The sequence below is a fragment of the Phyllostomus hastatus genome, unplaced genomic scaffold (assembly GCF_019186645.2).
Source record: "Phyllostomus hastatus isolate PE091 unplaced genomic scaffold, TTU_PhHast_1.1 phas_scaffold_501, whole genome shotgun sequence".
Classification (NCBI taxonomy): domain Eukaryota; kingdom Metazoa; phylum Chordata; class Mammalia; order Chiroptera; family Phyllostomidae; genus Phyllostomus; species Phyllostomus hastatus.
The window spans coordinates 64,263,453-64,288,271 of NW_025334033.1; the positions used below are offsets into that span (position 1 = coordinate 64,263,453).

At 64.7% G+C, this 24,819-nt stretch overlaps 1 protein-coding gene across 2 annotated transcripts in view; it reads right to left on the minus strand.

Annotated features, from left to right (window-relative positions):
• ITPK1 (inositol-tetrakisphosphate 1-kinase) overlaps positions 1 to 24,819 on the minus strand; it is a 123,230-nt gene that overhangs the window by 10,058 nt on the left and 88,353 nt on the right. For both annotated transcript variants that reach the window (XM_045823252.1, XM_045823253.1), the window contains 3 exons: positions 5,103 to 5,201; positions 4,683 to 4,723; positions 2,227 to 2,392 (listed from right to left, as the gene is read on the minus strand). In XM_045823252.1, coding sequence (XP_045679208.1) covers positions 2,227 to 2,392; positions 4,683 to 4,723; positions 5,103 to 5,201 — 306 coding nt within the window. The remainder of the gene's footprint in view (positions 1 to 2,226; positions 2,393 to 4,682; positions 4,724 to 5,102; positions 5,202 to 24,819) is intronic.

Genomic DNA, 24,819 nt, shown 5'->3' on the forward strand with positions numbered 1-24,819 from the left:
CCAGAGGCTCTGGGTGAGAGACCAGCAAACTGCAGGCTGCGGGCCACATCTGGCCTGCCACCTGCGTGTATAAATAAAGTTTTACTGGAACACAGCCATGCCCATTCATTTACATAGCATCGACAGCGCCTTCACAGTTCAGTGGCAGCATCGGATAACCGCGATGGAGCTGGAAACACTCACTCTCTGGCCTTCTGCAGGAGAAGGCCTGCTGACCCCTCTGTGTGTCAGGTGGTACTGTTGTTTCACAGCGCTGTTTCTACCATCCTTTTACTGTCCTTTCCCCCAACCGGGGGAAAAAGGCCCGAGGGCTGCCAGGGCAGGGCGCCATGTCCGCAGAGTAAAGGGAACAAGTGCAGGGAGGAGAGCAGAGGAGGGGGAGACGAAGGGGCGCGGTCTCCCCGAGACAGGGAACCACAGGCAGAGAAGGGAGGAGTCCCTGATGGCTGGCACCGTCCGGCGCCACTCCCTGCATGGCAGCCTGACTTCGGCTCCAGCCGACACAGCCTGCCGGGAGCCACTGGCTGCGGACACGCCGGACCCCAGAGACGTTGGGGCGGAAAGCCCAAAGTGGGCCTGAGACTCCCAAGCGCTGGGCGGCTGTGGAGGGCAGGACCTGCCCGCAGCCCCGCCCCATGTCCTGGAGAACCCCGTTCAACTGCTCTCAGCGTCCGGCATCACGGTGGGGCCGGGGGCCACCAGGCTGGGCAAAGGGGACCAGAGACTGGGAGCAGGGGCTGGGAAGGGCCCGGAGCCCCAGGCCCCCACCAACCGGTCCAGCTCAAAGGGCTGCCGTCGGGCTGCGCTTCTCATTCGGAAAGACGGGGTGCTTGGGAGACGGACAAAGCCGCGCCGGCCCCCTGGGCGACGTCCCGAAGACGGCGGACACGGGGTCGGCTGTGGGGACGGACGGTGGACACGGAGGAGGTTACTCGGCTTGCCTCAGCACAAGCAACGTCTCTCCAGCAGCCCCGGGGGCCTATCTGCTCGCTCCTCTGGCCTGGTCCGCATCTTACGGTGAACTGGCCGCTTGGGAACGGCCCCAGGAGGGCACCCCGACCTGGAGCCTGCCGCTCACTGGCCCGGGGTCCCCCCTTTGCAACCAGGAGGAAAGGGGGACACGTTTTGTGTGGAAAGGAAGGCAACTGTGGTAAATTTCTTTGAGAGGTGGAGTGATTACATTTTGAAAAAGGAAAAAGAAAGAGTACTACCTAAGGTACAACTACTCTCAATCTAATACACTTTGCAGAGATTTAAAGCATGTATTTTTTAAAAATCAGAAAAATAATAAAGAGGACTTTGAAAAAACATCGGCCCCCGGCGGCCCACAGTTTTCAAGAACGCCTCCTGTTCCTCCGCCGTCACAGAGAAAAGGCCCCCACAGACAGACGTCTGTAGGCCCGGCTCCAGGTCAGCCCATCCTGGTGGGGGGGGGGGGGGGGGGGCTGGGATGGGATGAGGCCTGGGCTGTGCTGAACCCTGACAGCCTACAGCTGCCTGGAGCCCTGGAGCCCAGGCCGGGCTGGGAGGCGCCTGCACCCGGAGAGACACTCCCCACGTGTCTGCGGCTCGCTCGGGGCCGCGCTCACGGGAAGACAAAACCAGCTGGGCCTCAGTCGAGGGAGCGGCCCGGAGCCACAGGGCTGTGACAGGCAGTCCCGGCAGAGGGACTTCAGGAAGACCTGTCTGTCTGCTGGGGGGGGGGGGGGCGGGGAGCAGGGAGTGCAGCCAGGACGCCCCGAGTGGCAGCGGGCTCCCCTCGTGGAGCCCGGGCGCTCGGGCCGCCAGGCCAGGGCCAGCCGACGCCCTACGAGGGGCCTCTGGGGAAGCCAGGCTCAGTCCCCGGACGCTGCCCCGTTCCAGAGGTTTCTGGAACTTGCCCTGGAGACGCCTTCAGAACCACTGGGGCGTTCTTCCGAGCAGCCCCAGTACCCGCAAACCGGCGTCCTAGTGTCCGTTTTGGAAATGACCACGGGTCAGTGGGTGTCAGGTGAGCTGCTGAAGAAAGGCTGGGCCCGTGGAGCCCCCGGCCTCCCTGGAAGACCCCTCAGGCACCCCAAACACCAGCGCCACTGCTGTGTGACCTCCGAGGGGCACTCGGCGGGTCTCTCCAACTTGGGGGACACAAGTGCTCCACCTTCAGATCATCGCAGCCCCTCCAGAGACAGCGCGGGGGCGGGGCCAGCGCCCAGGGCAGCCCGAGAGGGCGGGGTGGGGGGCGGTTACCTGACATGCCCGCGGAGAAGTTCTTGAGTGAGGGCCGCTGCACCACCGTGTAGGACTCGCCGACCACGAACACTTTGTACAGCACGGCGTTGTGGTTGATGAAGTTCTGGACCACGCAGGGCGGCTGGACGGCACTCAGGCCCTCCCGGTTGAACACGATGGCCATCTGCGGGGACAGGGCTCTGTCGGCGCACCACCCCGCAGCCTTGCACCCAGCGGCGCACCCACCCCCCCGCAGCCGCCGCGGGGCCGTCCCTGTCCGGCGGCAGGAGGACTCGGGAAGTGCGGGGAGACTGTGGGAACCCCGCACCATCCGGCTCGCTGTGCCAGCCAGGCTGGCTGCACTGGGCAGCACACCGCAGTCCAGGGACGGGACCCCCGGGCGTGTGCCACTCAACCCTCAGGACACCCTTCGAGGACCCTCCACGAAGGCCCAGGAAACGGAAGGCTGGGGAACAGGGGCCGGGGGGCCCGGGGTCAGAGCCCTCGGGGTGGCCAGGGCTGCCTCTCACTGGGCGCCCACGACACACCCGTTCTCCCCACTGCGTGAGTCACCGGGCAGTGTCCCCCCAAGGCACCTCCAAGATGGGCAGCGTCGCCGTGCCCCGCAGTGACCATCTCCTCGGCCTTCGGGTGCGAGCAGAGGCAGCAGGAGGGTGGGGCGTGGGTCCCGCCATAGCTCCCGCACCCACCGCGCAGGTGCAGGCAGGGGCCTGCCCTGTTTCACTCCAGTCCTGTCACCTGTCCGGCAGCACCAGCCGCCACAGGACGGGCTGGGGGTGGGGCGCTCCGGGCTTTGGCTCGGGGGTTTAAAAACCAGCGGGGGAATGCTCCACCGTGGAGCACACCCGTGGGCTTGCCTTGGCTTAAAGACGAAGCACGGAGCCGAACCGCCCTGGGAACGCACCAGGCACGCACGCACGCAGGGTGTCCTCCAGGGGCTGAGCAGCACGCAGCCGGGGGTCCTCCCCGCTGCCCTCGGCGTCCCCGGCACCCCTGCTCAGGCGGGCTGCGGAGACCCACGAGAGGGGGTGCCCCTCTCGGGCTCAGAACCGCCCAGGAGGCAGGGGGCCCACAGCGCCAGGGCCCTGGGAGTCTCCACACTCCAGGCCGTCTACCTGGGGGGGACCTCCCCGAAACAGCACACTGTGGGTTGGAGCAGGGCGGGGAGGGGGGGGGTGCGTGCATGGGTTGGAGCCAGACTGAGAGACTGAGGGGTGCAACGGCCTCCCCTGCAGGCACTGGCCCCGGGCCCGAGGGCCAACCCAGCGCCACGGCCCCTCTGGCAATGACCCAGCAGGTGCAGCGAGCACTTCTTGGGCCGGGCCGGGCCCCACAGCAGCTCTCGAAGCCGCTCCCCAATGCTTCACAGCGCCATCAGGGCCCCGGTTGCAAGCCTGGGCCAGACGCTCAGGGAGCCGGCCGAGCGCAGGGCCGGGCCTGGCCCAGGTCCATGTGAGTGGCGGCCTGCCTGCCTCCCCCCCCCGCAGGCCAAGCTGTGCTGACTGGGCCGGTCCAATCACGTCACCCTGGGACTGTGGGCACCCTTCCATCCCAACACCCCCGACGCACAGAGGAGCTGCTTGGGGGAACAGGGCAGGCGAGAGGCTGGCAGGCCGGGGCTGCTGCCTGTGAGGACAGCGTGGGCTCCAGGGACACAGTCTGGCTGCTCTGAGCCTCCTTCCTGCTCCCTCCCGGGGCCTGGCACAGAGCCTGGGCAGGCCGGGATGGGAAAGGCTCCACGAGGGCTCCCCACCTCCAGGGACGGCTGACCTCGGCAGTAGGCCACGGCCCCGCCCCCACGTTCCTTCCCACAAGCAGAAGTGCCCGTGGCCTCGCGGCCCCCATCACGCATGTACCGCAGCATGCTGCCCAGGTCAGTTCAGAGACACTTCCCCACAAGTGCACGCCAGGGGCAAGGGGCACCGCTGCTGGGGTCACCCATGGTCAGTTGTGAGGTCTCAGGGAAGATCTCCACGGTGGGCTCCCAGGGCCAGACTCTCCCAGGGGGTCTGCTCTGTGGCTCAAATGTCTACTGCCCAGCGCACCCACCCCTGCGCCTAACAGGGAGGCCCCCAGCCCAGGCCCTGTGGGCGCCAGATGCAAGGGGGCGTGGGGGGCTGAAGGCTGTGCCCCAGGTGTGGCTCCCAAGGGTGGTGAGGGCGGTGAAGACCCATTGGAGTCCTCGCTCCTCTGGCCCCCGAAAGGCCTCCTCATGTGTCACCTGCACCGCAGCCCCTGGTGCTGTCTGTCTCCCACCAGGGGTTGGGACGCACATCTGCAGCACCTGCCCCTGGCCCCCGAGGTGGGGTCGGAACGGCCGCTGGGGGAATGAGGACGGGACGAGAGGGTGCAGGGAGGGCGCCCCACCCTCCTCCAGGAGCAGGACAGGGGGTGGGACATAGCCCCCAGTGGGGCCTGGGTCGGCCGTGTCAGTCCCCAGACCCCCCACTCACCTCATGCGAGTTGGTGCCGTGGGCCACTCTGGTCTTGCAAACTGTGGTGGGTGGGGCGAGAGAAGCGGAGAGGAATCAGCGAGGTCACTCATCCACGAAGCCTGGCCTGGCGGGGCCAGCGGGAAACGCAGACCTCAGGGTGGGGGGCGGGGAGACATGGGCGGGACAGCGGCCGGCACCTGTGCTCAGGGTGAGCTGGGCCACAGAGCACCTTCCGTCCACACCACCCAAGGACCCATTTCCACAGCGTGTGTGTGTGGGTGGGTGGGTGTGAGGATGAAGACCCAAGGCCAGGCCCTCCCTGGCAGAGAAGTCCTTTATTCACCCTCCAAAAGTGTAAAGCCAGGGGCCACAACAGCCCCCCGGGCCATGGCCTGCCTGCCTGCCCACCCGCCCACTGGGGCCCCGGGCGGCACGCACTGAACGGGAAGGCCAGGCCGTTCTTCTCCAGGAGCCGCATGGTGTCGTCCCCGCACAGGCTCGTGAGCTCCATGAAGGGCGGCGAGCAGATCCGGTCGTCTGCGGACAGAGGAGATGCCGAGTCAGCACGCCTGCCCGCCGGCCACCCAGGGCCTGCTTCCTGGGACACACCCACCCCTCGGGGGCCACCCTCAATGCCCCTGCTCCCCCGATCTGGTGCCCCAAACTCCACCGTTGTGTGGGAACACACACAACAGCATATTTTAAAATGACACCGTCTGCCCTGGCTGGTGTGGCTCAGTGGGCTGAGTGCTGCTGGCCTGTGAACCAAAGGATCACGGGTTCGATTCCCAGTCAGGGCACATGCCTGGGTTGTGGGCCAGTAGGGGGTGTGTGAGAGGCAACCACACACTGATGTTTCCCTCCCTCTCTTCCTCCTTCCCCTCTCTCTCTAAAAATAATCTTTAAAAAAGTCACACCGCCTAATAACGTTTCTATAATTATAAAACCAACGTATAATTATATAACCAGAGATCAAAGAAAAGTAAAAACCACACACATCTCCACCACCTCCTTCGCCTTAATTGAGGCGCACGCACGTTAATGCACACAGAGCTTTACAACAGAATACTGTTGCATAACCCGAATTCTCACTCAATAAACAGAGAACATTTTCTGGCTCGTTAAAGACTCTCCCCCCCCCGCCCCCCCCCCCCCACGCTGTGTCGGCTTAATGACAAGCACAGGACCGAGCCTGCACCCTGAGCCCTCGGCGCCGTCCAGCTCTGTGCCGGGGCTTTGCCCGAGTCCCGTCTGCAGTCTGCAAAACCACCCCCAGGAGGAAACCGGGGCCGGGAGATTACGGGGCGTGCCAGCGGTGGCTGCACGGCCACGCCTGCCCTTGGCAAGGCCAGCGGGGCTCCCGCCCGTCGGATCAGCCAGGGCCTGCTGCTCTGTGCCGCTGGCTCACTCCTCCAAGCACGCCCCCCACCCCCCCACTCCAGCCCCTGCCCAGTGCTGCCCCTTCCGTGCCTTCCTCCTCATCACCTGGGCCTCCTGGGCCTCCTGGGCTGACGCCCACCCAGTGGATTCTAGGCATGTGGTTTTTGGAAAAGCTCTTGGAGCTGAGCCCACCCCGTTCACCGGACACCTCCGGCCGGTGCCAGGCCCTGAGTGAGGGCAAATTCGTGGCATAACAAGTGCATTCCGACGCTGCCTACCGAGTGTTAAGTTACACGACTGGTTTATTATTCCTGCTTCTTGTCTAGTGCCCTTCCCTGATCAGATCACCGGCTCCTCGGGAGGCGGGACCACCCTGTACTTTTGGGCACAGGGTCCGGGAAAGCTGAGCATTAGTGGGGTGGGGGTACCCCCCCACACACACACACACAAACTTGGAATCTGAACCAAAGTAAACAAGCAAAACGGCTGGTCTCCCACGGCTTTCAGCCACTCGGCTGGCTGGGAGGTCAGTGCATTAGCCCAAGCTGAGGTCCGGCCTCGCATGCCTCACGAAGACGGAGGCCAAGAACCACACAGCGTGCATTAAAGGTGCTTCAACGTCCCTCCTTGTCCCCTCACCCCAGAAAGTCCGAACTCCGAGCGGGCAAGAGTGTGCGCCAGTTTCGGGGTCGCAGAGCTCCCGAGGGACCCGGGAGGGTGGTCTGGAGCCAGAGCCGGCCAGGCCCTGGCAGACGGTGCCGCAGCCCCCCACGGAGCGCTCACCGCGCTGTGACAGTGCGCCCGCGCCAAAACAGAGGCCCAGGAGGCAGCCTTTGCCAAGGTCACATGAAGTTCAGTGCCAGAGCCAGGATGAAGGGCCAGGCTCCCGTGGCAGGCCAGGGAAAGGTAAGCCAGGGCCATCAGGGCGGGGATACGCCCCGGCTCTTCGCTAGAGGCCATTACCCAGACCAGCCCACTTCTGCGCCCCCAGCCTGGATTCGAGGCAGGGTGCAGGCTCTGGGGAGGGGCTGGCAGACCTTCTACGACTGCAGAGGGGGAGGGAGCAGGGTGCAAAGGCTCAGTGCTGCAGACACACACGCCCTGCGGGCCAGCCCCGACGGGTGGACGGACGGGCATGACTCAGGCCCGAACAGGCGAGGGTGCTGCAGGGCGGGCTCAGCACAGGCGCTCACCTGGGCTGGCAGCGCCCCGCCTCAGCCCACGCTCTCCTCTGGGGGGAGACTCAGGGACCGTCCTGGGCCGACAGGTTGCCTCCTGTCCGAGTTCCCAGGCTCCCCGCCACCCGACTTTTCGGAGCAGGTGACTCAGCCTGGCTTTTAGGTTTGCCTGGCAATGACCTCCTCGACTTCTCCCACCCCAGCCCATCTGAACCTTCACACAGTGTCAGTGCTAATGGCCCACACCTCGGGGAGCCGCACTGGCACTTACCGTGTGCCAGACGCTGCCCCACCCAGTCTGCGAAGCACCGCAGGTGCTCCCACAAGAACCCTGTGCGGAAGCAGTCACCCTGTTTCACAGAGGGGGACACAGGGGCACAGAGAGGTGGCGTCCCTCACACGGCGAGTGCTGCAGCCGCACGGCTCACACCTGGGCAGCTGGCTCCCGAGTCCGTGCCATTGACCACGGCCTCCCAGCAGAAAAAGCACCGTCTGCACGTGGACAGAAGGGAAGAAACCCCCACGATCCTGCCAATACAATAGATGCAGAAAAAGCACCTGACAAAGTCTAACACCCACCCCCTCCCCCCGTGATACAAACATTCAACAAACCGAGAACTGAAGGGAACCTTCTCGACCTGACCGAAGGGCATCGACAAAAACCCACAGAAACACCCTCCTTGTGGTGAAAGACGGGACTCTCTGCCCAAGACCAGGAGCGGGACGAGGACTCCACTCCCCGAGTGTTCGACGCTGCACCGGAGGCCGCCGGCAGCCAGGCAATTAGGCAAGAAAAGGAAGTAAGAGGCACCCAAGCTGGAAAGGAAGGAGCGAAACCACCTCGTTTGCAGATAACACGATCTTGCGTAAGTAAAATCCCAAGGAACCCACACACAAAAACCCAGAAGTGGTTAGAATTAGTAAGTTCAGCAAAACTGCAGGACACAAGATCAATATTCAAAGAAGCCATTGTATTTCTATAACCTAGCAATGAACAATTCAAATGTGAAATTAAGAAAAAAAATTACACTTCAGTTGCATTCAAAGATACTGAAAAATAAACTTAACAAAGATTTAAACATTGAAACCACCAAACTGTTGAAAGAAATTAAAGAAAATAACAAAACGACAGAACAAACTATGTTCATGGACAGAAAATTTAAGATCATGAAGCTGGCATTTTGCACAGGGCCACTGCACCAGAATCCCAACTTCCTTTGAGTGGGAATTGACAAGGTGACCCTAAAATCCACGTGACAATGCGGTGGACCCCGACGGCCACAATAACCCTGAGGAAGAGGAGCGAAGGTGGAGGAGGGCTCACACATGCCAATTCCAAAACGTGCTGCAAAGCCACGCAGTCCAGAGAGCGTGGTGGCGGCGTGACAACAGACAGACAGACAGTTCATCGGGACAGGCTTGCGAGTGCAAACCCAGACCGCACAGCCGCCGTCGACGGTTTTGCACGGGGCGCCAAGACAAGGGGACAAATTCTCGGCCAACGGTGCTGGGACGAGTGGGCATCCGCGTGTAGAAAACACAGTAACGGTAAAGAAGAGCGGGGGCCCCGCCTCCCACCAGACACACCGGCCGATCGCCAGGACCGGGCTCTGAGTACCCGCTCCACGACCGGACGCTCTCCGCGGAAACGCCGGTCTGATGATCGTCACGGCCGTGGGGCAGGCGGGGCTTCTTCAGACACGGAGGGCACAAGCAGCCAAAGTAAAAACAGATAAATTCGACACTCTCAAAATAAAAAACTTCTGTGCTTCACAGAACACTGTCAAGAAAACGAAAAGGGAACCCACGGAATGGGGGAAATATCTGCAAATCGCTTATCTGTTTAGTGTCCAAAATACATAAAGAACTATTAATAAACCAGTAATGAGAAGACAACCCACATCGAAAGTGGGCAAAGGATTTAAATAATTCTCAAAACAGGACCTATGAAAGGCCAAGAAAAACATGCGAGAAGACGCGCAGAACCACTCGCCACCCAGGAATCGGGGGGGGGGGCATGGGAAACGCACAGCGAGACGCTGCCCTGCACCCGCCCGGGCGGCTCCGGTCGGAAAGACGGACGGCGGACCCCACGTGCCGGCCGGTGCTGCCGGCGCGGGTGGAGAGCGGTGCGGCTGCTCGGGGACCAGGCTGGCAGCTCCCCAGTTAAACACGGTGACACCACGGCCCACCCTTTCCCCTTCTAGACACGGACCCCAGAGAACGGGAACAGGCGTCCACACGAACTCCTGTCCAGGGGGTCACGTAACCGTGGCCCGCAGCCGTCCAACAGCACCGGCGGCCCGAACGTCCGCCGGCCGACGAGTGGACACACGGCGCGCGGTGTGTGCGCACAGGGGTGCCGGCAGGAAGCCAGGCACAAAGGCCCCGTGCTGGGACTTCGATGACCTGCAGCGTCCAGAACGGGCAAATCCTCGGAGACTGGGGGCCGCCAGGGCCTGGGGGCATTGGTGGGGGGCGGGTGGGGAGTGACCGCTGACGGGTGCGTTTCTTTTTGGGCTGATGAAAATGTTCGCAACGAGACACTGGCTGTACCACTTTGCGAATATATTGAACACTAACGCGTGGTACGTACCCTTTTAAAATGTGGGTTTTATGGTGAGTGAGTTATATCAATAAAAAAAAGAAAAGAAGAAAAACGCTCCATGGGACGCCGGGCTGAGCAAATGCTTCACACGAAGTACCCCCTTAAATCCACCAGCAGACCCGCAGAACCCCGTCCCCGCGCCCACCATCCCGCCAGATCCGGGGTGAGGTCAGAGGAGGACAGGGGAGCGCGCCCCTAGAGGTGCCGGGGGTCAGGTGAAATGCAGAGAGAAGACGCGGCCAATGAGTGGGCCACGTCCAGCATCAGGTCGGACGCCCCCACCGTCCGGAAATTCTAGGTTCTGACCCACGAGGTGGCAGCCGGGAGGTGCAGGGCCCAGCAGAGGTGGCAAAGGACCGAGGGCACTGAGGACGAGGGGCACACGCACGCCGCCACGGTCCTCTTCTGTCATCCTCAACGTGGAGCCTGCGGACCACCCCCGAGGAGCAGGCGCCGCTGGCTGCGGACCCCACTGCCGCTCCGGGGGTGGGCCTGAGACTGAGACCACCACCCACTCACACCGCCGGGAAGGGCCCGCAGCCCGAGCTCAGCCGCACAGCCTTGGGCAGAGCTCAAGCCTTCACTCGGCCCTGCCCCCCTCCCCGCCCCCCAGCAAACCATGACGGGTTCACCGCTTGAACTGCCCTTCTGGTGACCTGCAGCCCAAACCACCTGACATGCCCGTGAGGCCACGGTCCATCAGAAACGACGACGGCTCCGACTGTGGTTCCAGCAACCGCCCAACAAAGGAGTGTGTCGGGACTCAACGAGACCCCGGGAGCTGGAGACACGGTCACGGTCACGACCGAGCCCAAGCGCCCCTGCCCTCGCGGTGTCTGCCTTCTGGTGCGGGGGCCGGACGACAAACCAGACTGATCTCCTGACAGGTAAGACGGACGGCCAGGCAGGGTGGCCAGTGAGCACGCAGCGCCAGGGGTGCAGAGGAAGTGGGGGCGCCATGGGGGAGCCCCTCGCTGAGCAAGGACACCGGAGCACGAGGGCATGGGCCATGCGCCTGGGCCGACGAGGGCACCAGGCCCTGCAGCGCCCCGGGGGCAACAGACGTGCCAGCCCACCCCGTGGGGCACACTGTGGCAGCAGAGGTCCCCCCCGCGCCACCACGGGGAACGCGCCACACTGCCAGCAGCCCCTGGCCCCAGAGACGGAACAAAGCCCCTTCCGCAGGCAGCGCTAGGAGCCCGGGAGGCTATTTCTGGCTGCCCGAGAAGAGCTGCCATTGCTTGTTTATGTACCGTCTTTATTTCTGGATGGGAGCTGGGAAGAGGCTTTTTTTGGTGAGACGGTGGGCTGTGTTCTGTCAGGAGCCGAAACCGAAGCCCCTGGGAAACGAAACCACCCCCGTCTCCCTTCTCTGCCCCATCGTCCGAGCGCGAAGCTGGAGGCCCCTGGAGATGGGACCTGGTGCACCCACGTCCACGAGTGCGGGGGAGGACAGTTCAGGGCCACACGCCAGTGACTGGCAGGCCCCAGGTGAGACCTCGGGTGCCCGAGTCACACACCACTGGCCTGCACACTCTGCCAGGGGCCACATTCTCCTCCGACTTGTGGCAGCTGCCACAGGGCCAGCAAGACGACAAATGACTGATGACACATGGGGCTTCCAGAGGGACAGCTGGGGTGGCTGCGTGGGCAGGCGGCACAGTGAGGGTGCCACCCGACTCTACGTCCTGGGCCAGCTGCTCACTGGACACCAGCTTGGGAAATGACCGGACGCTGCTGGGCCTTACTCCCCTGTCTGTGAACCAGGAACCCAGCCTCCCTAGGGGGCCGCTGGGAGGCCTGGCACCCAACAGGCCACCTGGGGACACCCACAGGAGAGCAGGGGGTTCTGAGTTGGGGCCGTGGTTCCCCTCACTGGCAGGGCAGGCCCTGTGCGCGTGGCTGTGAGGGACGCCTCGGCGGGCACTAACGGTGCTGGGCCTGGGGACGGCTGTGACGAGGCTCTGTCGCGGGTCCCTTCTCTTGGACAGGCTGAGCTTCTCCACCCAGACAGCACCTGATGCCAACCAGACCCGGGTCAGGGACAGTCCCCGAGGGCTGGGATCCTCTGAGGCATCTGTGACGGGCAGGGCCGCAGCGGCGAGGATGACAGCCGTGAGTTGGGGCTGTGCTGAGGGGCGAGGAGCTGGACGGCGGCCCAGGCGGCTAGGGGCGGGCCGCGTGGTCCTGGCAGCCGGGCGACATCAGCTCACCCGGAACGCGCCTCGGGGAGGACTGAGTACACGGTGGGCTGTCCACCTCGCTAGGACGTCCCTCCCACGAGGGCAAGGCCCTGTGGGTTCGGCCTCCACTACAGGCCCAGTGCCCAGAACCCTGCCTGGCCCGTGGCAGGGGCCGACCTGCTGAGCAAAGGGGTGGGCAGCGCCCTACCGCACAGGGCCGGCTCCGCTGGCACGCGGGCCCCGTCGGCACAGACGCAGGGCCTGTGGTCGGCCTGCTGTGAAGCCCGCACAGCACCGGCTGTCCTCTCCCCCCGCCCCCGAGGCCTGCCCCGGCCAGGGCTTGGTCCATTTCAAAGCGGTCCAGCAGCCACAGCCACCGCCCACCTGGCCCGTCACAGCTCCCAGGCACCCTCCCAGGCACAAGCACCCTGCTTTTTCTTCCCTGCTGCCACTGCAACGGAACTTTGCTCTTGAACTGTTTGGACTGAGCGCTGCCACCAGTATTTTCCCAGGACTTTGCATGTCCGGGTCACCCAACCGGTGACATTTCCCCCGGAGTCTGACATTCACGTCCGTGCCCATCTCCCGCCCCCAGGGGCAGGGCCGCGGTGACCGCCTCTCGCACCGAGTCCGGTGCTTGAGCCGGGTCACTCCCAGGACCGGGCTCCCAGAGGCGGGTTCCCGAGTCCGTGGGAACTGATGTTTCTACGGTTCTCGCCACGTTGTGCCGTAACGTGCCCCAGAGGGACCGAGGGACTTTGCCGGGCACCAGCTGTGGAGGGTACTCACCCACCCCCACCCCCGCAGCCTGGGGGCAGTGTCATGGGGCAGGATGACAGCCGGCGTGGCGAGTGAGACCACTTAGCACATGAGGCCGCTCTGCCGCCAGCGGGCCCCCACCCCCCCGGACTGAGCGAGCCGAGGCCCGCAGCCCCCGGCCCCCGTGACACGGTTGGCTGAAGGCCTGGACTTGGGCCCGAGGCCACTGTGCACTTCCAGCAGCCCCCCAGGCCGTCCGGGCGGCCTTTCGGGTCTTGGGCTCCTGGCCAGCAGAACGGGGGTCATGTTATGCCCGTCCTATCCGCTTGCTGGAGGCACAGTAAGAATCACAGGCGAGAAAAAAGTGCTGCAGAACCTGCAAAATGCCAGATGAAGCCAGCTCCTCCTGGAGGCGCAGGCAAGGGCCTGGTGCTGCCACCTGCACGCACACACTGTCCTCGAAAGGTGAGGGCGGCTCTGGGGCCAGTGCCACCACGAGCCGGGCAGTGGCGAGGGGCACTCTGCCATCCCCAGCTCCTAGCAGGGGCAGAAGCGGAGACAAGGGGAGCACCCCGGCCCCGGGCGTGCTGGAGGAGGGCCAGGAGAGAGCGTGCGACTGTGGGAGGGCCCACAGATGGAGGCTCTCGACCCCAGGAGAGCTGGGGCCCGGGTGGCAGCAGCCCCAGCCTGGCACTAGGGAGCGTGTGCTTAGGGGGACAGCCCTCTCACTGCGTCCCGGAAAGGCCAGGGAGGGCTCCTGAGAGGGCTCCTCGGAGGGCGCCGGTGGGGGTGGGAAATTCAATCCATCCCAACCCACAGAGCTGCTGCGCCAACCGGGGTCCCCTCCTTCCAGGCAGGCTGTGGGCCCCGTGAGGCAGGGGCCTCGCCTACCACGTTCACAGCCAAACCCCCACCACGCCAGCGAGTGAAACAAACACTGGGGTTCCCGCCTCTCCTGGCCCCAGGCACCCAGATGCTGCCTCTCAGAGCTGGGCTGGGTCCTGCTTTCCTGGGCTCCTCCCGGTTCCCAAGGTCCCGGGTTGTATGGCAGGAAACAGCCTTATGCAGGAGGGGTGAGGAGATCCATTGTGTCACTGAATGGGGGGGCGGGGGGAAGAATGGGACTCAGGGAAAAACAAATGCCCAGATTTGCAAGACCTGAGCCTCCGCACGAGCTGGTCCCCCGGGCAGGCCAGCGAGCCCTTTCTTCCAGCCCCGCCGCGGCCTGGGAAACCCCAGCTTTCCTCCCTCCGCACCTTGGGCCAGGCCACTCCCTCCCCTACGCACCCCCTTCCCGCACGTCTAGGAGGAGGCCCCTTCGGCCAGGCTCGCTCCGGGCCCTATGTGCTCCAGGCCCTACGTGCTCAGGAGGACGGCCCCTCTGCACACACTGGGCACCCTGGAGGGTCTATCTGCAGGGGCCTCGGGCTGCCTGGGTTTGAGTCCCAGCTCCACCTCGTATAAGCTGCGTGACCCTGGCCAAGTAGCTTCGCCGGCCTCCGTGTCCTTGCTGGAAAAGGAGGGCAACAGTAGCTGCTTCACAGGGTCATCCCCTCCCCCACATTTGAAACAGTTCCTAAACACAGCCCCACCCCAGGGTCTGGGCAGCTGCCGTAGCCCCAGCCTGGCCTGGCCCGTCCTCCTGGGAGGTGGACAGGACACGCGCGTGGCCCGGCACCAGGTGGGGCTTCCTCCCAGCGGCCCTACTCCGTGTTCCTGGAGTTGGAGCAAACATGCCCCTCTGGAACCCGCACCCCGTAACTGTCATCTCCCCACAAGCCACCAGGGGCCTGGTGTCCTGCCCACCTCGCCCACCACCTGACCCCGACCACGCACAGCTGCAGGACCCAGACCACCTGTACGGTGAGGCTGCTCCGTTCAAGACCTGCCCACGGACACTCGGGTGAAAGCTTTCCCAGGCCTCTGTGGCCCGACCGGATTGCCTTCCTGTTACGAGCTGCGCTATGTCCCCCCCAGATTCATGCGCTGAAGCCCCAAGCCCCGGCCCCCTCACGATGTGACTGTGGTTGGAGACAGGGCCCTTTAAAGTGGTGACTACATTGCGTGCTTTAGAGTGGACCCGAATGCCTAGGACCCAGTCCGAGCAAGGTCCTCATGAGAAGAGATGAGACCACCGATATGTATGTTCACAGGAGCAACCATGACAAGACACAGGGAGGGGACAACCACTTACCAGCCAGGCAAAGAGGCCTTAGAAGCAACAAGCCCTGCCTTGACCTTGGACTGCCAGCCTCCACAAGGGCGAGAACGTGGGCGTCTGTCGTTCAAGCCACCAGTCCGTGGCGCTCTGTCACGGCGGCCCCAGCAGACTCACACACTTCCCAGCTCCTCTCGGACTGCAGCGCCCAAGGTCATGCCCAGCCTCACACGGCCTCTGCGTGGAGGGGTCTCCTCTCCAGCCACCACACGCACCTCTGGGACTCCCCTCCCCCACGGCGACAACCCACTCGCCCCTGCGTCCCCGAGCTCCCTGGAGTCCCCGAGGACAGCTGTCTCACGGCACTGCCCCTCCCAATGGCAGCGGGCCAGGCCCCTGCTACCAGCAGCCCCATCGGTCCCAGCACCTCCTTTCTCGCACGCCGCTGCCTTATTTGGCGGGCCCGCTCCTGTACCCTATTACCACCTCCACCCTTGGGTCCCGAGTCAGTAACCAGACAGTCCATTCCTTGGGGTCAGGGCTGGCCTGGCCCCTGGTCCCGCACTGCTCAGAGGAGGCGGGCCTCAGGAGAACCGTCACATGTGTCACGTGTGGGATGAAACGGAAGTGAGCCGTGAGCACCGGAAGCAAGAGGAGAGGGGGAAGCGTGGAGCTGTGCAACCAACCAGCACCGGGAAAGGAAGGGGGCCCGCAACTTCCCGGCTGGCCACTGTGGGGCGCTGTTGGCCTGGCACAGCCCTGTGACTGCCTGCAGACTTGAGGGAACAAAACTTGGAGAGCCCGGCCCACCAATCACAGGTCCCAGTGACTCAGCGTCTGATTGTCCGAAGTCACCTTCCCTCTGCTGTTACACTGCTGGAGGCAGGAGCCATGTGCTCGTGAATCCGAGGCAGGAGAAGACCTCCTGTGTGTTCTGGGTGAACCAAGTTTCAGCAGCTTCCCCAGCAGCTTTCTGGGTCATGACACGGCAGCCGCCCAGTCGGTCAGAATTATCGAGGACAAGAGGGAACGCAGGCACCGGCCTGGGCCAGGAGGACGAGGCCAGGAAGGACCTGGGCGGCAGGCCCATGGAGGAGAGGAAATGGAGCCGGTCTCCAACCTACGGCCAGGCCTGGGACAGCTGGGGGCGGCCCCTGTCCTCCCGGAGACTCCCTGTGCCCACTGCCCGGTCCACTCCCCAGCCGCTGACCTGGCCAGGGAGGGGCCCCGCAGCCCATCCCAGCACACCGCACGCCGGCCCCGCGCGGTGCTCCACCCTCACCCTCTCTCTCGGGGGTGGCGGGGGGCTCTCCGGGGAGACCCTCCCTGCCCAGGTCTCCCTCCACCCTTCCTTGGCCCCCTTCAGATATGTGAGAATAGCGGACCTTAGTTGCTAACTCCCCCAGTTACACTGAAAATTGTCCCTTGCTCTGTCCCCACCTGTCCCCTAATGCCTCCTTCCAGTCATGCTGCATTCCCTTCACAGCAGGTGACGCATGTCTCCCTGTAGCCCGAGGGCCCCTGGAGGCTGGGGGGGTGGATCTGGTGGGGGGGGGAGGGTAGTCGGGCTTCAGAAGGTGAAAACGATGGAATGACAGGTCGCAGGGATCTTCACGCCCATACCCAGCCCCGGCGGGATCAGACTGAAACAGCAAGCTCCGTTTTGTTTAAGACGTGAAGCTTCGTGGCTGGCCCCTGCAAGCCGGCACACCCTGGGGAGGTAGGGCCCAGGGCCAGGGGAGCCAGACTCATGGAAACCTCGAGGAAACCTGCCAGGGTTCTGTGTCCGTCCCAGGAGAAGCAGGTCCTCCCCCTCCCCCCTCCTAGCCCCTGGTAGGCCACTACGGACTGCCTGGGCGTGTGTGACCTTGAGAAAGTCACTTCACCTCTCCGTGTGTGCCTCAGTCCACTGATCTGTAAGACGGGAGAAGAGCAGGCCTGCCGGGCAGGAGGGTCAAACGCGTTGATACAGGAACCGGCCCGGAGCAGGTACCAGGCGCAGGTCCCACCGCTCCCTCCGTATCACTATTCGAAGCCCCACCATTTCAAGAAGTCCAGGGTCATCTCTGAGAGCCCAGCTGCTCTGCGTGGACACGGGAGGGAGGAAGAGTGCTTCTTCCTGCCCAGACACTGCTCCCGGCATCAAGCAAGGAGGAGGGAGACGGAGGAGGCAGCCGTGCGCCAGGACAGAACTCAGGCTCAGGGACCAGCAGCAAACATCCGAGCCACCCCAGAGGGTCATCACTCACCTGGTGGCAGAGTGCACGACTTTGAGAAACACCCCGTGCTCAGAACCTGAGGTTGGGTCTGGGATCTCGAGACCCAGCGGGGCCAGAGACACGGAGCCAGAGACTGCGTTGGGCCCAGGCTGAGCCGGCAGGGTGGGAACTCCATCTTCTCCAAAAGCGTGAGGGCAGGGTGAGGGAGGGGGCTCAGACTGGGCCCCGGACTCCCCAGGGTGGCAGCAGGACCAGTGAGAGGGCCTGACCCCGGCCCTGCGCCCAGCACCGGTCAGGCTCACCCCGGAAGGGACCGTTCTCTGTTCCTGCTGCTGACTCGTTCTCTCGTACCTGCCTGGCCTTGGCCCCTGCTGCACCTGTCCCCAGGAAGCCTTCCTCCCTTCACACCTCGGCCCCTGAAACGGTTTCCTCGTTGCTAAAGCCCAGAGTCTGGGAGGCTTGCTGGCGCTGGCTGACTATGAGCCCCTCCACCCCGGCCTCTGCCCCCGACCATGGAGACATCCGCTCGCCCGCGCCCACTGCCCTGCCCTGCCCGGCCGTCCTGGCTCACGGGCACCTCGGCTGTGGCTGGTACTGCATCTCCCTCTCCTTCCCTCCCCACCATCTACCCCCGACATGATGCCTGTCACCAAGGCCCGTCAGTACCACCCCTCCAATCTTTCTGGGCCCCGTCCCCTCTACCCCAGCCCACTGCCGTCACCCTCACCTCCCCAGGCCCTCAGGGTCTCTCCCCGAGCCGGGCAGCGGCCTCCCAGCCTCCAGCTGCACACTCAGCCCAAACCAGCACGTGGGGCCCTGGGACTCAGTGGGGACCGGCCAGCAGGACAGGTAGCCCGTGAGTCCCGAACACCTGTCGCCCTCCGGAACTGCGGCCCCCCTTCTCCAGTGCACCCCATTTCACACCCCCTTCAGACGTCACCTCCTCCACGGTGCATTACCAGAGGGCCAGGAACACCCCCTCCTCTGAACCCCAAGCCCATCAGCCCACCTGCCACAGGTCAGCCCTTATTGCCTCAGAGGCCTCCCCAGGGTGTCAGCTTATGTACCTGATTGCTGAAAACACCTTTTCGTTTGCACATTCATTGAACACTGCTATGTCCTGGGCACTGCCCTGGGGATTCAAGGTCCCCAAAGACACACTTCCTGTCCTTAGGGCCTTCGGTCAGGTGGGGAAGAAAGGAGTGAGCAGGTGTGACCAAACGGGGTGGTGCTGTGACCAAGGGCAGCAGGGCCTGTGGGAACTGAGAGGGGGGCACTGAGGCCCACACAGGGAAGGAAGTGTGCAACAAGGGGGACTGCCTGGAGGAGGCAGCCTGAGCCAACTCCCAAAGCTGGAGATGGTGAGGATGGTCCGGGAAGAGGAAACCAAGGACAAAGATCAAGGGTCAAGAGGGGGCTGCCTTAGAGGCCTGGCGTGGCTGCAGCAAGGGGAATGAGGGCCGATATGGCAAGACCTGTCACCCAGGAGGTGTGGGCAGGGGCTCCACGCCCCAAGATGCCCAGAACTGGTCACACGGACAGAGACACTTCAGATCAATTAAAGTCAACACAGAAATGTGCAAGGAAAAACTATCCGGTGTGCTTAGTTGGATCGGCAGAACCCTAAGACGGCCCCAAGACTCTGCCCCTGCCGTGCCTGCCCCATCCTAACCCCGCTGACACTCCCGGTCTGACACGGCCTGGTCAGCCGGTGTGCAGTTCTCCTCCCGTCCGACTCAGCCGGTGACCTCCGTCCCCTCGAGGGGACAGAGCGCTGTCGCACCCGGGGTGCTGGAGCAGAGGAGCCGGCCGGGCCCGGGCAGGTGTCCCGGAGCCCTGCCCCGGCGTGTGGAGACGGCTGCTGGGGCGGCTGGACCGAGCGTCGGCTCCGCGGCAGCTGTTCCCGGTGATTTACGGCCCCTTCCCCCCGCGGGTGCTGGCCACCCCCGCTCAGCTCCGACTCCCAAACGCAGCAGCCTTTTTGGTTTTCAAGACATTTTAAAAATAGTATTTGAAGGGCTCTCTCTGGCAGTACGTATTCTAAAAGCAGAGCAGAAAGCGTGAGCTTGGCCCCCGCGCCGAGATGGAACTTCATCGACGAAGCCGCTCCTGTCCTGAAACAGTGGGCAGTGTCCCTCACACAGAGAGGGCTCCCATGCCGTCAGCACGAAGACGACCGGCAACGCAAGGGAACCCGGGGCCAAGGACACGGGAAGACCCCCACGCTGAGATATACAAGGCTGATCAGCCCAGGGAGAGATGCTCGATTCTGCCAGTAACGGGAGAAAAGCAGGTAGAGGTGGGCGCCGATTCCCTGGCCTGTGCAGACCTTCCGGAGAACCACCGAGCACAGTCTGCCTACGCGGGGGGTGTTTGCAATGACCTCTGACCGAGAAATTCCACTCCTCGGGATTCATTCTGCAGAAACACGCAGAGATCTATATTTACGGCAGCCCGGTTTGTTTTTTCAAAAACCCCAGTCCAACCGGAGCGACCCCACAAGCCCAGCGTGAGCAAGCGAGGGGCGAGGCCGCCGTCCGCACGCTGAGCGGCATTGCCTCGGAGGGGACGGGCACCCCTGACCTCCGGCGGCGGCATCCTGGGCTGACAGGGAGAGGCGTCACCACGTGAGAAAAAACTACTATGAGAACACACGTGCCGTGGCCCTGTTTCTGTTTATTTCCACAGCACCAGCGTGCGTGTTTGTGCACGAGACGAGTCCAGAGGTCGGATCCCACGCTGTGAGGGGCGGCTGCCTCGGGGGAGGTGAGGCCCCGAGGTTAACCCGTCTGAATCGCCGGCGATCGGGGCACTGCGGGCCCCGGAGGTGGGCGGCCTGCGGGAGGCCTGCAGCCCAGGGATCCCCCAAGTGTGCTGGGTGGGGCGGCCTCTCCCAGGAGCCCTGAGAGGGAGGGAGGGAGGGAGGGGACCCAAAACCAGCGCCGTGGGAGTGGCTACGTGCTCCGCTACCCCACGGACTCTTGCACACGTGCGTTCTTCCCTGTCCGTCGCCAAGGCTGAGAAGCTCCATCGCAGCTGGCGCCTTGCCTGCTCCGGGGTGGGGGCCATTCACCGTGGAGCCCCACACGGTCCTCCTCTGCGGACCCTCCACCTGCCCCGAACGTGGGGTCTGGGTGGCTGCAAGCGGCCCACGTGAAACTGAGGACTGGTTTCTCCCGCGCGCCCAGAAGTCTGGCAGAGAGACCGGGAGCCAAGCACCCACCCCAAGGCACGCCCCCCCTCCAGGTCACCTCATGGGCCCTGCACCCCCTCCAGGGCCACCTGTTCCAGGAGCCTGACCTGGCCTGCAGCCCTGTCCTCCCTGCCACCAGGCCTCCTGGTGGGGCACAGCCCCCTCAGCCTCGCCTCGTGGGCAGGGCAGGCAGGCAGGCATCACCAGGGCCAGCTCCCCAGCTGACCCGCTGGGCTGGCGGGGAGAACCGCCCCAGCGGGCTGACCCGCAGCTCCAGCCTCCTTCGCAAAACCAAGGCCAGACGCCGGCCCGGAGTGGGGAGCAGCAGTCCTCGGGGACGGACAGCCCACCGTCTCCGTCCTCCTCGACTCTGCCCACCAGCCCCCACCACACACCTCCCCCCCAACACCAGGCTCCCGGCAGGACCACGGAGAGGGAGCCGACCGCACCCCGCTGGGGCCGCCCGCGCTGCAGTGGGTGGGACCCGGCCTTCCGCACACCTTCCCCCCGGAGGCAGTGACCGCCTCGTCCCACGGCGAGCAGACAATTCGGGGGTGGGGGCGGTGACAGCCCAGGCCCCAGCCGGGACTGGGACTCGAGCCCAGGCCTGCAGGCACCAAGGCCCTGTCCTCCCCGCCATGTGTGTTGCTGCCCTCAGAAAGAACAGGCAGGGTCTCTGCTTCCTCCATAACCATGCGGGGCAGAAACACGGTGACCATTCGAGGCAGAGCTGCCAAGTGTCCAGTGGACACCAGGGACCTCCTCTGGTCAGTGCCACTGCCTGGACACCAGAGGGCGCCCGGGAGCGGTGCCCGGTGCCAGTGCGGAAGGCACCAGGAGGCCCTGGGCATCCCTCGCCCCAGGCAGAAGGGCCCACAACTGTACCCACTGTATCTGTCCCCCAAGGCCTCAGGTCCCCCCACACCCTGCCTGGGAGCCGCATTCAGGAACCGCTGGCTAAGCGCACAGCCAGCAGTGTGGCTTCAAATCCCCGCTCGGCACGCCCAACAGCTCTGTGGCCTCAGCCAACCTAAGCTCAATGCACTTGAGTGTCCTCCCGGCCACGGGGTGACAGCAGAACCTTTCCCACAGGGCCACCGTGAGAGTGAAATCAGCTGATACGCAGAAAGGAGTTCTAACAATGACCGCCTGCACGCGCTGACGAAGCAGACTCAGAGAGCAGTGGTGACCAGCCCGGGCCACACCATGCAGAGGACACGGGTGGGTGTGCGCCCAGGCCTCGACTCGGAGCCCCCCACCCTGCCCTCGCCTCTCCCCCACCCCCAGAGCCCCCTGCAGCTCACCAAGGGTGGGCAGGAGTGCCGACCCCCACCTCTGAGTGGGAAGGCCCCCAACTCACCACAGCCGGCACCCGGCAGCCCTCCCCACCCCCACGGCAGATGCTCCGAGGGGAATTGTTTCTCCCAGGCCGAAAGGAATGTTATTTTCTCTTCACTTGGTGCCTAGATTGCTCCACTGCAGTCCAGCCCCCAAGATGAGCCCTGATTAAATTCCCGTGAAACCTCAGGCAGCTCCCCGCTCAGTCTGGGCTGTGCACAGCCCTCCCCGGAGAGGCCTGGCATCCGATGCCCATCTGTCACCTCCAGAGCCCGTGCGTGGGAGGCTCCGGGGAAAGGGGGCTGGGAAAGCCAGCCCTCACCCACAGCTGTCATCGGCTGTGTCACCCACAGCTCGAAAGGGCCTCTTGAGCCCTGTGCCCTGTGGTCTGAGACACTTCCCCGGCCGCCGCCCCCAGGTCCCAGGGGACAACCGTGTCATCCAATCACAGCCCAAGTGCTTTCTCACAAGTCGGCTCAGCAGCTGGCTACAGCCGGGCCGGGAATTGCTTGCTTTGGGGTGGCAGAGCCATGCTTTGGTCTTGGGGATTCCATCTCGAAGTCCCAGGCCCACGTGGCAAAGAGGGGGCCACGTGGGGAAAAACCCTGCAAAGGTGTGCGCCCGGCAATCCCGCCTCGATGGCGAGGCTCCCTGCCCCCCGCCCTCAGGCCCACCCCCGCCAGTGTTTGCCTTCCCCGAGGCCCTGCCCTTGATCGGACAGCGGGCCAGGTTTGGTGTGCCCATGCCTCGGGCTGGGGGTGCGGGTGGGGTCTGTCACAGAAACCCGGGCAGCACTCCGCAGGGAGTCCCTCTGCAAGCCTGTGGCCTCGTGCTGTTTCCAGCTGCTTTGTGGAAGGACTCAGTGCCGAGGCCACAGGCGGGGCCACACCCCCCGGCCAGCAGAAGGGGAAAGGTCATTCTGAGCGAGCACCCACGAACCCCTCAGAAGGTGGCACACACACTGCCGGTTGACCCCAACGCTCGTTCTCCCCCTTCCTCCACGGTAGCAAAGCTCCTCAACTTCAGCTGGGCACACCGCTGCCCGGAATCAAGGCCACACGCCCCCACTGCCTTGTAGCCCAGCACCTGACTCAGGGTCTGGCCAGCGACGTGTGAGCAGAGCACCATGCAGCTTCCAGACCTTCCCTGAGGAGAACCAGGGCTGCTTCCCGCTGCTCCCCTTTCCCTAGTCCCCGTCCCCACCCTGACGTCCGGACCGAGGGTGGGATGGCGGGAGTCTGAGCACCGCCTTGGATGAGCGGGGGCCACCCCGCCCCACAGGGGCCCGGAGAAGCCCCATCCCTGCTGCCCCGCACGGCCCCAGGCGACCTTCCTCTGGGCTTGCCCGGGGGAGGGGAGGAAGCTCCACCTCGCTGAAGCCACCCCGACGGCAGGCTCCTGCCGCTGCAGCACCCTGAGCATTAACCGGACGGGCGGGCCCGAGGCCGGCAGGCCTGGGGCGGAGGAAGGGCCTGCTCCCCCCGCAGACCTGGAGCCAGGAAACGTGCAACGAGATGGCACCGGCCACCCCGAGGCCGCAGGGCCTCTGACAGGTGCGGCTGGGCGCTCCAGGCAGCAGGCCCACCTCCTGCCAGTGCGGATGCTCTGCAGAAAGAAAGCTGGCCGCTGGGCGTGAACCCCGCCCAAGCGCTCTGCTGCTCTGCGCGGAAGGGCTGCCCCCCCAGGCCTCGGCCCCTGCCCACCCCACTCAGGGCAGCCGCCCACCTGCCCCGTCTGCTCCGCAGCTGCCCAAGCCCCCGAGGACAGGGCGAGCTGCTTCAGCAGGAGGGCTGGCGGGCTCTGCGAGGCCTCTGCTCCCAGCACCAACGCGGGACACTCGGAGCGCTGTGACTGCCTGGGGAATCTGAAGGGGTGGCTGTGGCCGTCAGCAGCACCCCTAACGGGCCACGCCCCTCCAGGAGCAGCAGGAGCGGGGTGGAGGGGCGCCAGGGGTGCGCTTCCCACGGAAGGTTCTCGCCTGCACAGAGGAGGAGCCGGCCTCTCTGGGGTCGGGGCGGGCAGGCCTCCCCGTGAACGGCCCCAGGAAAAGGCTCTAGGAAGTCCCAGCCTCTGACCGCCCTCCTGGAAGAATACTGGCCCCGCGTGGTGTGCGCGATAAGGAAAACGCAGGGTGCAGCGGTCACGGCCCACCCACCCACACAATTCCTGCTGGCCTCAGACCAAGCCGGTCTTTAGGGTTCCGTCCACAAGCTCCTGCTGGGCCGGGGGTGGAGTCCCCCTGCAGGCAGCTCCGAAGCTGAGGACGCCTGAGTTTGAGGCTGCTTGGACCCGGCAGAGCGGGGCCTGATTCTCGGCCCACTGGGAGCCGGTCACCAGTCGCTCAAGCCTGTGGCTGGGTGTGTGGCGCCCCCACAACAGGACACAGGTCGTGGGCGTTCGACCTGTCTCCAGGCCCTGCCTGCATGTGTCTGAGATGCCCTCTCATCTGTCACTCACCAGCTCGCATGCCTTCAACAGCTGCCTACAAATAAAGTCCCCCACAACCGCGTGAGGTGTTCTGAACCCCCACCCTGACCCAGTGTTCTGCAAGTCCCTCGCCAGCACCCCACGCTTCAGCTCTCCCCTGGCTCTGACCACACTCCTGCCCCGTCGGGGAGGCGCAGGCTGTCACTCCCTCACCACTGTCCACCAGGAACGGCCCCACGTCCCGTGCACGCTGTAGTCCAGCCCACCGCGGCCCCGCTCCCCCGACGGCGCACGCCTGTACTCCAAGCCCAGGCTCGCCCTTGATCCCCGGCCCTGACTGCCCCTAAAACCAAGACGGACTCCAAGACCCAGTCCAGCTGCCTCACCCCTCCCGTTGTGAGGGAGCGGCAACAGCAGCTGCCATTCCTGGGGGGCCCCAGCGGGCTGGGACCCGTCTGAGTGTCTGTCAGACATGAACCCAGTTACTCCGACCCCCGAGGCCATGGACTAACCGCTTACTGCCTATGTCTTACGGAAAACCGGCCGGGACCTGGCCAGGAGCACAGAGCGGCAAAGGCCCAGCCTCGGGCACGGCCTCGGTCCGTCCCCTGCAGAAGCCCGTGCCCCCGGCTCTGGGAAAGCCCGCCTCGGGTGCCGCCCTTGCCCCATCGCACCGCCACTCTGCCCACGGGTGCGCGGAGGACAAGGGCCA